This window comes from Anopheles stephensi, chromosome 3 (assembly GCF_013141755.1).
Source record: "Anopheles stephensi strain Indian chromosome 3, UCI_ANSTEP_V1.0, whole genome shotgun sequence".
In the NCBI taxonomy this organism is placed as follows: domain Eukaryota; kingdom Metazoa; phylum Arthropoda; class Insecta; order Diptera; family Culicidae; genus Anopheles; species Anopheles stephensi.
The window spans coordinates 81,685,805-81,700,419 of NC_050203.1; the positions used below are offsets into that span (position 1 = coordinate 81,685,805).

General features: G+C 47.7%; 2 protein-coding genes across 6 annotated transcripts in view; one reads left to right on the forward strand and one right to left on the reverse strand.

Annotated features, from left to right (window-relative positions):
* LOC118513502 (histone-lysine N-methyltransferase MECOM-like) overlaps positions 1-9,608 on the forward strand; it is a 70,927-nt gene extending 61,319 nt beyond the window's left edge. For all 4 annotated transcript variants that reach the window (XM_036059346.1, XM_036059347.1, XM_036059348.1 and 1 more), the window contains one exon: positions 5,205-9,608. In XM_036059346.1, the coding sequence (XP_035915239.1) occupies positions 5,333-6,805 (1,473 nt within the window). In that variant the 5' untranslated portion in view covers positions 5,205-5,332 and the 3' untranslated portion in view covers positions 6,806-9,608. The remainder of the gene's footprint in view (positions 1-5,204) is intronic.
* Positions 9,609-10,900: 1,292 nt separating this feature from the next.
* Positions 10,901-14,132, reverse strand: LOC118514458 (polypeptide N-acetylgalactosaminyltransferase 3-like). 2 transcript variants are annotated; one of them, XM_036061376.1, is made up of 5 exons: positions 13,764-14,132; positions 12,658-13,690; positions 12,482-12,583; positions 11,691-12,420; positions 10,901-11,562 (listed from the first exon to the last, which is right to left on the reverse strand). In XM_036061376.1, the coding sequence occupies exons 1-4, from the start codon at positions 13,892-13,894 to the stop codon at positions 11,692-11,694; spliced, it is 1,995 nt and encodes a 664-aa protein (XP_035917269.1). In that variant the 5' UTR covers positions 13,895-14,132; the 3' UTR covers positions 10,901-11,562; position 11,691. The 2 variants fall into 2 exon arrangements, with proteins under 2 accessions (XP_035917269.1, XP_035917268.1); XM_036061375.1 differs by having other exon boundaries at positions 10,901-12,420.
* Between the last annotated feature and the right edge of the window lie 483 nt (positions 14,133-14,615).

Genomic DNA, 14,615 nt, shown 5'->3' on the forward strand with positions numbered 1-14,615 from the left:
CGAAATCATCTTCAAGGTCTTGCCGAGTCTGTCACGCAGCGGGTGCCGTGCGATAGCCCCTGTTTTCGTGCCCCTTGAATTGATCGCGCGTGATCCAAGAAATGCTTCTGGTTTTCGGGTCGCCTAGGAGAGGGTCATAATTCCTCGTGCGTGCATTCTCCACCCCAAAAAAAAAACTCGTGGACATCTCTAGCGTTTTCGGTGTTCGGGGCTTTAGTCGAGGCTGCACTATTTTATGAAAACCACATGAAATGTCAATCTCGAAGCCGTTGCTCACTCCTCGGCTTACCTGGGCTTGAAGATCACTCCGGGTGGACTTCACCTCAAAACGCTTCGTGGGCCCCGGGTTCTCTCTATCTCGCTTCCATTTTGCAGCGACGATCATCTCTAACAAGCCAATCCTGTTACCCTGGCTGTCAGTTTGCTTATTTTCCTTTCGCCTTCATGTCTTCTACCGAAAATCCTTCCCCCAGCGTCAGCCCCCCCACCCCGGTTGCCCACCAAAACCCGGGAGACATGTAAATGAACACCACAGTGTGTCACACCGTGTGCCACTGCGGTATTTCAAACTGGAAATTCAAAGAAGCTGCCGGTAGCCCCTCCAGAAGGGACGGATCCCCACATCCAACGAGACCCATTTCATGTCGGACCCCACGCCTGGTCGCCCGTCCATCCCGCCGACCCATCGGGATGGGATGGAACGAAATGGAACTTTCAATTTAATTTGATTGTAGAAATTAGATACACTTTTTAACCAGAAAATGTCCATCACTCAATCAAACGAAAGCAGAAGGAAGCCGGCGAAAGAAAAATGTCCGCTCGCTCGGTTCAGATGGCCCGGCCGCGTTTAGAAAGAAACAGGGAAGGCTCCCCCGGACACGGCTTTTTGATGAACGATCTCGTCGGATCGGTGAAGTATACGGATACCCGGTGCTGGCCGGAGACTGGCTGGCTCACCGCAAGACACCACCGGTGCGCGGTCAGTTGCAAACAAAGAGCGCGCGCAAAACGCGTCTTCCAGCTCGTACGGGGTGTGGCGTGGATGTGCGCTGAAGCTAATGATGATGAAGATGATCGTTCGTACTGCGGCCGGACCGGGCCCGCCCAACCGATTGGCCCGTATCAGGCACACACTGCATGCCTACCATTTGCCTAAACAGAAGGTGAAATGTCTGCTACTGCTCCCACATGCTCCGTGCTCCAACGCTGGTAATCGAATATTGCTGAGCTCGGGAAGAACGATCCGCAGACGGATGGCTTAGGTGGGAAAGGGGTTTTTTCGGGTGTGCAAAAAACAGGAAAGGTACAAGATGAATAAATATATCAGCAACAAGCAGACACAACACACACACACACACACACACACACACACACACACACAAAGCGAGAGGTACAAAGTATCACTTTTGTGGTTACACCAAGAATATTTAAGGATGTTAAATGAAATGTTCGAGGGATCGATGAGGAGGGTTTTTTGTGTGTGTACGAATCTTGGTATGAATATCCATCACAGACATCCATCGGAATCCGGTCCGAAATCCGATTAGGAACTCAATCACATGGAATGACGCTTTTTTTCTGCTGTTGTCGGAGGGGAATAGCGTGGCCGGCAAGAGAAGCTCGGATAAATAAATGGGAGGTTTCGAGAGGCGCACAGTTAGTTGCCGACATCGGATAATCAATCATTGAGTTCTTACTGGTTGCTGCTTGAAGACGTATGTGAATAGAGGTCGAAAACGTTCGATTAAGATTACAGAAGAATTTGAATGCTTTTGGAGTGGAGATAATGAATGAAACGATTCTTCATAACCTTGAAGATATCTTAGCTATTTGGATGGATTAGCTAAGCAGATCACTCAACCGAGCTTGAAAAAGGAATTTCTATTGAAGCAACTCCATGATGGAAGAGGACACCTAGGATCAATCAAGATTTGAACTCTGGACTCCTCTTACGGTAGTCGATCGCGATCCTTACCATCCGTGACTTCAAAACTCTCCCGAGACATCCCGGTCTCCAAAGCTGATTTGAATGGCACAACTACATCCCGCTAACCGGATCAATACATGATCTGCTTACTGCAACTTCACCGTAGGTTGATCCCCGCCAGTCTCCCGGACCCATCCTCATCCTCGGTGCGCATGACTCGTAATGATTATTTATATTTATTCATAATAGAAATCGGTGTAGTCGATTTCATACCCCTCCCCTGTTCGCGCTCGCACGTGCTTTCCATCAGTCTACGACTCACCACCGAGCGTACCTGGGCACCATCGGGATCGGTTCGCCGTGTTTGTCGTCAACTTCGTCTTCATGACGTTGTTTGGACTTTGTCGTGGCGTTTGGCAACAGCAACGAAACCAACGAAAAAAAAACAAAACTAAACCAAATAAACCAGCAAACGTAAACGAATGGCTCGTGCTCGCGATTAACTCCTCAACTCCAACCCGCCCGGATCTGTGACGATCGGCGGAACAAAAGCCGGCACACGGTAATAAGTAGGAATTGCAGTTACTTTATTTCCTTTCGTACCGTTCCTGGTGCCACCCGCGTTTCAGTTTGGTTTCTTTATTATGCATTTCATTTGTGCATTGTTTTGCGGAGCGCATACAGCTTCACCATGTTTGGTTTTCGAACGTCATGATGCTGGGAGCTGTTCGGTTCGGGCGGCTTACGGCACACAACAGCGGACGGACGTTATTTATTATTTTCAAATCAAATTTATATCAATTTCAGTACATTCGTTTGCCTACCACGACTAGATCCTTGCTAGAACTGGAGTTAGGGAAAGAGAGACCGAGACCCTTCTTCTGGTTTGAGGGCTATTAGACGTCTCCCTGCCAAACGTCGTGAAACGTGGACTAACGAACCTAACCATTCCGGACGATTCCTGTGTAACTGGGAATGGTTGCGCAATCACAGAAACACGAACCAAACCGAATCCAGGGGTGGAATATAGCAATTTGATATTGTTTTTCGCCCGATGACAACCTTCAATATTGGTCCATTGGGCTTGTTCGGCGCCAAATGACATAATTTGGGTGGGTGAAAGATGTTTGTGATGGAGATAGGGTATCTTTGTGTGTCGATCTGGATTGGGTGGAATTTTTGAAAGCCAGTTTTTTTTTCTGTTGGACGGTCACCACATTACTACATAGAGATACAACAGCTCACCGAAAGATCATGTTGATGCATCACGCAGACAAATCAAATCTGCTCGATACATATCTGTTTTAAGAGCTACAAATAATGCTTCTTCTGGCTGTAAATTGTGCCGTTTATACGCCATATACTGCTATCATAAGCAAGTAAAGACCATGGCGACTCTAACCACCTTCGGGGATTACCTTCGGGGCGTGCAGACCTCTCCAATCATCATGCACCAAAACCAAGAAGCCGTGAAGCAATTTGAACATCATTATCCACACAATCTTTCTGAATCGGTACAAATCATTTCACCCCAACTCTCTCTCTCTCTCTCTCTCGCTGGTCGCCAATCCTCCAACCATTAGTCACCTGGAGTTTTTGGAGCTACCCTCAGGTTGGACGAACGACTTGGGGGCCAACCACATAACACCCGCTACACCGCAACGATAATGATCGCATATCACGATTCCCATTTTCGCATGACGGCATTTCGGCCCTGTTTCCGTTTTCCACTCACACACACACACACACGCGGTGTGTTGGGCTTTTCAATTTCCAATCCCGAACACTCACGCGCACCCTTGGACGACACGGCTCGTGCGCGATTGACCGGCGACGTTTCATCGACCTGCAGGTCGCCTATCGCTTCCCTGCCCTGGCTGGAAAAGGGTGAGGGGATACCGATAGAAACATGCATTCATCCCGCACGGGACCGCACGGCAAATAGGAAAAGGAAGAACTGTAGCAAAACAAACATCCATGCCGACCGTGGTGCTCCGTGACGAATTCCGCGCGGACATAGTACCCCGACCCGAAGAAGAATGATCCAGCTTTTCGTTTTGCCTTTGCGGAATTAACCTGATAAGGGGGAACATCTCGGGTGGGGGGGGGGGGGGCGAAAGAAAGTTTGTTGAACAAGGCGAGTGGCTCTTGAGGCCGCTCGGCCACACTGTAAAAACCGCTACGAGTCGAGTGGTCGGCAAACACGACCCCGGCAACACGCGATCAAACGCCCGTTTGAAAACTGTCCATTTCGGAAGATGCGATGGCAGCGGGAAAATCGAGGTAACGGGGCTGAGACACGCTGAGAGTAGCCATCAGCAGCAGCATCACCCACGTGCCATTTCGGGGTCGTCGTGCGCCACACTTCAGACCGTTTGCGCGCCCTGTCGTGGCGAACAAATAATGGGTTTTCATAAAAGGAAATCTGGAGCAGGCTCTGGCATCTCCGCATTGAATCCCTGGAATCCAATGACAGGGCGCGCACGGTGGTGCAGTCGCTAGCTGCCCGTGGCTACTTTTGTCCGGTGCACTGGTCGTTTTTCCTAACCTCCATCCTTCTTTGTCTTTGGGCCTGCGGACCATTTCCGCAGTCGGTTGCCGAGCGTTGGGTGCAACGAGCTGCATCATCATCGTCATCATCATCATCGCCCCTAATGGTAGGAGAGGCCCGGCGCAGATGACGAAGACGCAAGGGCGGTCTTTTTGATTAACATTCCAACCGGACGCCAGTGACAGTCGGGCCATCGGATTCGCTCGGACACCACCACACACTAGACAATATCAAAAGATGATAGCAAGTTCAATATTTACTCGGCGACAGTTGGAGTCTCCGGGAGCCTCGTTCGAACTGGGTCGCATCTGCTCACGGTCGGAGTCGTGGTCACTTTGTGTCCACCGAGGGCACACTTCATTTGTTCCAACCCCCTTTGGTGGCCGGGACGTTTGGTGTCAGGAGGACCCTTGTGTCTAATTCCGATTGTCTCGGCTTCAATAGAACTCATTGTTATTGGTTGGCGTACGTAGCTTTTCTCCGGACTCTGGACACTTTGAAGATAGGCCATCGGGATGGCTTCTTTATACGTAAACACTCCACGATTTCGCGTGAAGCTGCCACTCCACGTGTGGTGTCCGGGAACGCAACGGAAATGAATGACTCAATTAAGATCCCGCACGGAACCGGCCGCAAGATCGTTTCTCTGCGTTCGTTGTCATTAATTTCTCTACAATTTCTTTTCCGTCTTTTTTTCTTTGTTCTCTATTGTTGTTCTCTTGGCAGGTTTGTTAGCTGGCTGAAGACGACGGCGACGTTGACGCCCCCCCCCATATCTACTCTCGTCCCCGCGTGTCACAAAAGAGACAACAACGGCCGCAACCGTGATCTGCGCGAATGCAGTGAGGCGCAAGATGCGCGAGAAGGATCACTCACCGCGCAAGATGTTGCCCAGTCCAAAGCAAGGCGCGGTCTATCCGCTGCTCGGTCTCGGATCCACCCTGCCGGCACCGTTCGATCTCTCGCTCGTCAACCGGTCGTCCTCGTCGAATCTGCTGCACCAGCAGCAGCAGCAACACCAGAGCCTCGCCGAGCAACCGCTCGATCTGCGGGTGGAGCGCAAGAAGTCTTCGGCTGGCGGCGGCGGCGGCGGCACGTCCACCTCCACCTCGTCCGACGACGAGACGGATCCGCCGCGGGCCAGCTCGACCGACAGCAAGCCCGGCAGCAATGTGATATTCTTTAACGATAACAACAACAACTCGAACAATCTGAACAACAACCACAGCAAACCGTCCGATAGTGATAAGAGCCCGAGCCCTACCAACCACAACAACAACAACAACAACAGCTCGAAGTACACCAACAACAACCACATCAACATTAAGGACGAGTTCCGAATATCGAGCCTCGCGAACCACACCAACCCGAACGCCCTGTTTTCCGGACCGCCGGGCCTTAATCCGCTCATGCTGGAAGCGATCGCCAAGGCGGGACTTCCTCTCCCGTACCGTGGGTCGTTTCTGCCACCTCGATCCTCCTCCTCGTACAATCTGCAGCGGTTAAAGGAACGGGAAGCACTCGCCGTCAGTCTATCGCAGCTACGTCAGAGTGCGTCCAACAGTGGCGGTGGTGGGAATGTCCTCAACAACAACAACGCCAACATCATCAACCACAACCTGCCGACCGGAGGTGCTGGCGGCGGTACGGCAGGCTCTCACGGCAAGAACAAGGATCGGTACGCGTGCAAGTTCTGTGGCAAAGTGTTCCCGCGATCGGCTAACCTGACGCGCCATCTGCGTACCCACACGGGCGAACAGCCGTACAAATGTCGGTACTGTGAGCGATCGTTCAGCATCTCCAGCAACCTGCAGAGACACGTGCGCAACATCCACAACAAGGAGCGGCCGTTCAAGTGTGCGCTGTGTGAGCGATGCTTCGGTCAGCAGACGAACCTGGACCGGCATCTGAAGAAGCACGAAGCGGACGCAGCTGGCCTAGGCCTTGGACTGGACGAACGGCTGCGAGCGGCCCGGCGGAACAGTCGTGGCATCCCGGAAGACTCTTACTTCGAGGAGATACGATCCTTCATGGGGAAAGTGACTCAGTTACCGATCCCGCTACGATTGCAGCACCAGCAGCAACAGCAGCAGCAATCACCTTCCTCTCAGTCAAACACCGCACGGGACAGTCCGTTCGGACGGCGACAAGCTCAACAGCAGCAGCAGCAGGATGGACAAACCGATACACACTCGTCCCGCAGCTCGACACCCTCGGACGAAGAGCCCGTCTCGCCGGCGGCAAGCCTCGGCAGCGTCCCGGACCAGGACATCAAGATGGAGACGAACAACAACGAGGACGGTGACGAACCCTTACAGGTCACCTGACCACCGGACGCACGCACACGTGTGGTCCCGCGGATCTAGGGTGTACCTGCTGCTGCTGATGATGATCAACGATCACGATCCAGATGGTTCCTTCGACAGTATTCGGCCACAGTACTATCGCGCTGCTCGCACTTGCTTCGAGTGTGTGTGGTCACAGCCAACGTGTTTTGTTTTTACTACTACTACTACTACTACTACTACAACTACTAAACCCGCAAGGTACAATCGATCCTACATCGTAGCGTAAGAAGTATGGGGAAAAAAACCCTGGGCACTCGTTTGCCGGATATAGGGTGGGTTCGTTGCTAGTACCCTTTCGACTAGCACCTAAGTACCTTGTATTCAGAAGGGTGGACTCGCAACAAGAGATTCAGATTACCATTACCCATTCGACCATTACAGGTAGTGCGTTGCCGAAACGTTATAGTATTGCAGCGAGAGACGACCGACGAGAGATTATGAGATTAGGAATTAGGAAGGCACACTTAACACAACGCACAAACAGGCGTCTCTGCAAGTGACGGACACGGTGATAAAATACCCTGCTCGTTTGTAGTTTGTTAACAAAAAATCTACTTGCCATACCGATCTTATTTGCTCCCTGGAAATCGACGTTTTATATGTTTTATCGTGTTTAATTATTACTATTAGCTACTCCCCATATTACCATTTTAGCATAGAACGATTGACAGCTTGATTGACAGCTACTGTTATTGTGTAAAAAGCAACTGTGTTTAAATGATAAAATTCCGCGTCCAGATCTAAGCGAGAAAGTAATCATGGTACTCAAAAAACGAAAAGAAATTGTAAGAACCAAAGCCAAATGTAAAATCTGCTCGCCTGATCTGGAAAAAGTACGCCGAGGGAAGTATAGTAGCGAAATTTTTAACCTGTAGTGAATAGTGGGGACGCTCGTAAGCTGACCAAACCTCCGAATTGCTCCGGACACGAAATAGGTTAGAACTGGCCGGACTAGCGAAGGTGCGTCCTTACAAAGTAATGATTAGTAGTGCAAGTGTTACAAGTATTGTTGAGTTTTAGTTCTTCCTAGTTTGATAGATCGTTGCGTTGGATAGTACCGTGCGTTCGATGCACCGTGAGCTTAGCTTTGTTTGTTAATTAGTTACTGTTAGCGAATATTGAATTACCTATTTTCCCGAATTCCTCCCCTGCCCCGCAAAACCTTTCCCGGCAAGCGGCCAAACACAACAATCGAACCAAGTTGCTCTAATTAGGATTGCCGCAAACAGCGGCAAGAAGAAAATGGCGCACAAAAAACACCGACGCCATCTGATCTCCGATAAGTGTATGTCTGATGTTAGGCAGTAGACTAGAGATCGCACTCAACCCAGGAAGATTCGGAGCGTGATCATAAAACGTTTGGAGGAGGGTTTTTATCGCGCTAACTTACCTCTCGCGTAACTTCAAGAGCATCACAGCTCGAACCAGGTACCGTTCGTGGTGGATTTGTGTTTTCTTGGTAGCTGTGCGATACAGCGCGTACGATAAGCTGATCGTGTCTTTCGACTGCAGCAGAAACAAACACAAAAAACCCGGTAGCCATTAAACGTAGACCAGGTTGGAATACAAAAGCGCATTGAGGTAGCTTACCGATTCCGGACAGCGAGATGTGCGTCACCAGATTCCGGTTGACAGATAGGAGCAAGCGGTGGTTCGATTGTCGTCTACGCGGATCGCCGATAGTCCGTGGCCTAGGGAAGCGAGATTGGAAGACACACATATTTACAATTAGAAAACCAATTCCTACATTACGCCACACGCACGCTGTTACAAATTAGTTACCAATTTAATGATGGACCAAGATACCGGGCGAGATTGTCTACGTCGATAGGTCCCTACGGTTTCGCATGATCGGCACACTATAGTTAAGAAGCTAATACAAAGTGACTGGCAGAAGAAAGCCTGGATCTTAAGCCCACATAAACACGCACCATCAACTCGTCTTCCACGTGGTCCTGCTACTTGAAGAAGCGGCAGGCAAAGCAGGTTGTTTTGTAAAGTAATGTTTGTTTTATTGTTGTCCTGAGATGATTTTATCTGTTTTACACCGCTGTTTTTCTTGTACGTTTTTTTTTATTAGTCCAAATATACACACACACGCGAAACGTCGTCGCGAAAGTAAGAGCAGTAAAAAGCGAGAAGAAACAGATGAATGCAGAGCGACCAAGTCCATCGATGATGGCGATGTGGTAGAAATAAAGCGAAACTAAATAGCACACTAATCATCATAGTTAAACAAACGCAACGCGAAACGCGACTCAATAAAGGGAAACAAAACACGACGCGCACTCACCAACTTAACAGATAGGGAGGTTACTTTACGCCATCTTTCTTTTTTTACCATCACACGCTGTAGTGTGTGTGTGTGTTCCTTTTGTAAGATTTTATTTGTATTCCCCGTTACCTTCTCTTAGTTTACTACTCTTAGCCATTTCTTTTAGTGTTTCTCTCTTAGTTATTTGATTTGACTTCCATCTTGTTCTTGTCCACCAAGTAACAAACACATCATCAAACCGCGCGACCTACACAATTAATTACCCGCAACCATTATTACTATTATAACTACAAGTACTTTTTTTTTGTGTCTCTTTAAGCCGTAAGAAAACTCAAAAACAACAAATCATACAAACAAAAAAGGACAAAACACCACACAAGCTTTAGTTAGTAAGCTACTCTTTCTTTTTTGTACATGTATTTAGAAACCTATTACCGTTATAATTGTAGTGAATGTGAGTATCAAGCGAGAATAAATATCATGCACAAATAGATTGAAAAAGCAAAACAACTTTGACTGACCGTTTTTGTGTGATGTTGAGGATGTAACCCACGAAATGATGACTACCAGGCGGTCCTGCAAAAATACTACTTTAATCTGGTGTGATATCCAGATAGGTGATCGCGCCCTGAAACATACATTTTTAGCAATTTGTAAAGGTGCTGACAGCCAACAACTGGTCATACTGCATATGCTGAGGAAACTTCTCCATTTAGAAACAGAGTCTCACAGGAGGATGGTGGATCTATTCAGAACTTTTGAGGTCCTTATACTTACATTAAAAACCTGAAGTATGAAGTTCTATCCTGCATAGGAATGCGGGCAGAGCTTCATGGTAGGGATAGAGCTTCATAGCTAGGACATGAGATCGAATATTGCTCTTGAGCTCTCCAATCAACACTACTTCAGTTCAATGCAAACAAAAAGAGAGGAGGATAATAAAAATGACTTTATGCTCCTAATTACTCTTTAGAAAGTACAATGGAAGAGCTGCTATAATGACGAGCTTTGGTGAGCTGTACTTACCTTGAATGAGAATGACACCGGACGACCCGTGTAGTAAACTCTGTGTAGACTGCTGACATCAACTGTGACGGCGTTTGCTTCTTCAACTTGTAATTATTAGGCAAGTCTATTGGACATTATCGGGTCTCGGCGTGGATCACTGTCCAGGAATCTCGGCCCAAGGATGCATCTGATCTTCGACGATTTCAATTCCTCTAGACTAACGGCGAACGGGATCCCTACTCGAAAACGGCGAGTGATATATTCCGTATTTTGTGTGCTGTTGAAGTCTTCTGTATCGCAGGAGTTTGTGGACCCCGTAATAGATACAATTCCCTTGAAAATGCGGCTCTGGATTTCATAGCTGCATAGCGATCGTAACGAGGGAAAATACCTCCTCTTTCACCTCGAGGGTCAATCACGAGGAGACTAGGCTCAAATTGGCATGAAGGCGTCGAAACATCAGGCCCGGTCGTAGATGTGACAGCGGCACCGGTCTTCATACAGATTTCCCATCCACACCCCGTAGTAAGGACTAGACTATCCAACTACATGGTATCATCGAGTATAGTAAGCCAGAAATGACAGACATGACCTCAGAGATCGTTAGGCCAAAGAAGAATCGTTGAGACATCCACCAAAAAAGCCAGGACATTGAATTGGCAGAAGACGACGCTCGAACTTGAGATATTTAGAGGACCGCAGACCACGATCTGAGCCAAGTATACTTTGTCATGTGACATTTCGCGCTTGTTCGGATGTTACCTTCAGTCATTTTGCGTTCCCATCCTGACAAAGGTTTGTATTAGAAATTATGCATTTATATTTGAGCGTTGAGTTTGCTTGTGTTATTTGTTATCGGGTGAGTGGTCCAAAAAACCTCCCCCGCTTGGCTCTACTCACAATATCACAGTTTCAAATTATATAATCCTAACAAGAAAATGGGGTTGAAAAGGAAGTACAATTAATGTGGTAAACGAAAATCCTAACACTGCTAATAAGTCTTGTCAAGTGGAGCGAGAGAAAAAAGGGGGGAAAAACTCCATTACAAAAGTACAAATAGAAACAAAAGAGCGTCTCGCACACATACACCGATAGATACACCTAATATACTTATACGACCACATTATCCTTATTCCCTGGGTACGGTACGGTACCGCTAAAGCCCATTAAGCTACACGGTTTATCTTACTGTAATGAAATACGTTTTTTTCTTCACATTCACGCCCTCTCAAACTGAGTATTTTGTGTTTAAAGATTTGCCACACACAACATGCAGACTACGACGTTGGTTTAGTTTGGGCCCGGTTCGGTACAGAGCTGCGAGATTACTTAACATTACACACTAACGTTTAAATTGCTCTTGTTAACTAGTGGAGAACAGGACTGGTATGTGAGAGAAACTAATTGATATTGGTTGAAATCCTTTTTGTTTGCCTTTGTTCCTCGTAGTAAACTACACACGGATGATTTAGGGAAAGATTGAGATAGGAAGAGAGACAGAGAGAGAAAGAGAGATTGTGCAGATATCCTGAGCGGGGTTTACTAACTCGGACTAGTATTGCGGAAGCTCCGGACGCTTACCTTACTTCCACGCCACCGGAAACAGCATCCACTTCTGCAGCTCGTTCCGCACATCGCACGGACCCAGAAACAGTTCGTACTTATCTTCGCCATCATCCTTTATCATCGTAACGCTCCGCTCGAGACATTCCGAAGCGTCCCCAATGTTCTTCAGATGGTACGTATCCGTCTCGTACACCCACCGTTGATTCGGCTTCTGACTTCCGCACGTTACCATCTTTATCTTTCTCGTACCTTCCACAATTTCCTCCCCATCGATACTGGTCTTGCGGAACGAATCCAGGCAAATCCCTTCGTCCGTCATGATGCGCCCATAGTCGTCGATCACGAACTGCTCATCCAGCACGTTGATCAGCAGCGAACACTTTTGCAGATACGCCTGACCGTACGGTTGATTAATGGCCGTGTTCGTTTTTGGCTTGTGCAGACAGAATGGGCTGTGTTTGGCCGCCTTCATCGAGTCGCCGATCCGTTTCACATTTTCCGTGAGGTATTTGATGAGAAACTTCCACTTGAGCTCCGGGTTAAGATTTTTTATGATGAGATTTATCTTCTTCATCAGCGTGAGGTACTCCTGGTAGTCGAACGTTGACGTGAGGTCGATCGGTTGTATGCGGCCGAAAAATTTGTTCGGCGCCGGGAAGAAGTTTTGGGGCCAGACGCGCCTCAGGTACCAGTCGAACGATTTGCAGTTTAGGGTGCGCTTCAGTGCCAATCGATTGGAAACGTTCTACGAAGGGAAGGCAATATTAGTTCGCTGTACAAAACGATCTTCAAAATGGCGGACTTACCAAGCTTTTGAACTCTTCGGTACCCTTGTTGAACTTGAAGAAAAACTTGGCCCAATCATCCATCCAAACGAGAGCGACACGGGCCAGGTTTTCGTTGAGAATCTATGGAAGATAATAGAAATTGTTTTAAAATATCTCTTTTAGATTAAGTAATATAATTATTTCAATCATATTACCCCACTAACGCCACCAGGAAACGTATATGGTGAGCTCTTCCGGAACAGATGACCAACGTGCGAGCAGGGTGCAATCTCCACCTCCCCACCACACTGCCACACCCGGAAAGACATCTCCAGATTATCGCCACCCCATATCTTCAACCGCTCATCGTACGCCCCAATATCGAAAAAGTATTTCCGGTCGATCGTGAACAACCCTCCTGCCATAGCCGGCGTATGGAACGGTGTGGTCGTATCCTTCCGACGTTCCGCCAGCTCCTCATCGCTCAACGCGTACCACCGGAAGTGCAGCGGCCAGTTAAACGCACCCCAATGAAACTCAAAGCTTTTAATGTACGAAAAATTATCGTCCGAAATGATGTCGATCACGGGGCAGACGACTTTTTTGGGGTTTTCTTGGACCCGGGCTAGAAGTGGTTCGAGCCATCCCGGTGAACACTCACAGTGAGCATCGAGGAAGGTAAGCGTGTCGCCGGTTGCCATCCTTGCTCCCAGCAGTCTTGCCGCCACGAGTCCTTCGCGCTGATTTAACCTCAAAATGGTAACGGATATTGGAAGCTTCTGGACGTAGTTATCGAGCTCGTGCTTGAGGAACCGTCGATCGCTAGCATCATCCACCAGCAGAATCTCTCTCACGAGCCCTTTCGGTGATCGATTGATAACGCTCCACACCGTCCGCAACAACACCGACCACGCTTCATTGTGGAAAACGATTATAATCGAAGTGGTTGGCAGTTTGGCGGGATATTGCTTCGATACGCATTTCGGTTTCCGCACATCCGGTAAACTACGGTTCAGTGCGATCCGGTCGCTAGCGAGCAGATTGTACCGGTTGATCTGAAACAACTGTTGCATCCTGAGCAGATCCTTCGCCTGTATGACGACCGGATCGCCGTTCTCACCGACACCCGGCACCGGATCGAAGTTGTTTGTGTTCATGAAATCTTTCGACAGGTTGCCGGTCGTACCGACACCCACATAGTGCCCCACAATCTGCGGTATCCGAGGACGGTCCGGGAATTTATTGCTCCTGAAACGACATGAGATGATAGGAACGCTGCTGCTTATCGCTTCCCCAGAGAGCCGTAGCCGACTACACTTACCTCACATGTCGGTGATAGTTGATAAACTTTTCGAACGAATATTTCGAAATCAAATAAAACAAATACACACTAAACACGAACGAAATGATGATGTACACGTAGAAAATCTTGACCCGCAAACGGAACATCATCGTTAAGCCGCACCAATCTCCACGGCAATAGCGGAGCTGATTTGTGGAGTAGAAAAGGAAACCCCCTACGAACCCGTTTGCACTGGGCTTAACACTTACAAATACTGCTTACGGAATAATTAAGCTAAAAACTACGGAATGGTTACAGGAATAATACGTAAGGTAAGTTTTGTAACATTTTGTATAATTTGTTGTTTTCCCTGCTGTGTTTTTTTCGCTTATGTCGACCAATTTGACACATAAACATTACCGCGATGACAGCAGCGAAACGCTTAAATCCACACGCTTAAATGGAAACGGTTTTGATGTTGCACTGTGGGAACATGAGTGGAGTGAAATTTGAAAAATACATATTTTTTGCTTAAATATTTAAATTTTATATCAAAAATGAATTGAAGCGTAATCTTCTGTAAAACAAAGTGAAACAACCCGTTGCAAATATTTATTTATACTAAAAACCTCAAATGCACGTCGGTCAAGAGGAAGGAAATCGAGGAATCGTTTCGAAGATTACTGCGACTTATTTTTGACTCCATTTATAAGTTTTTTTTTATCTTCATCTTCATATATTCCAGCACTCAATAATAATTACAAAGTAGTAATTCCAAAGAAATCTCTTTTCAAAGTAAATTTCATCAACCAACTGTAAACACATGGAACCGACCAGAGCCGGCGGCCTAGAAACCCATCCCTCCGCAAACGCCACACCAAGAAAGTACAA

Bases quoted from the DNA above. Each gene is read 5' to 3' on its own strand.
- LOC118514458 (XM_036061376.1), bottom strand. From the start codon at position 13,894: ATGATGTTCCGTTTGCGGGTCAAGATTTTCTACGTGTACATCATCATT. The intron at 13,691-13,763 runs GTAAGTGTAGTC...ATGTCGTTTCAG, and splicing joins AACTATCACCGACATGTGAG to GAGCAATAAATTCCCGGACC. The intron at 12,584-12,657 runs GTAATATGATTG...TATCTTCCATAG, and splicing joins TTCCTGGTGGCGTTAGTGGG to ATTCTCAACGAAAACCTGGC.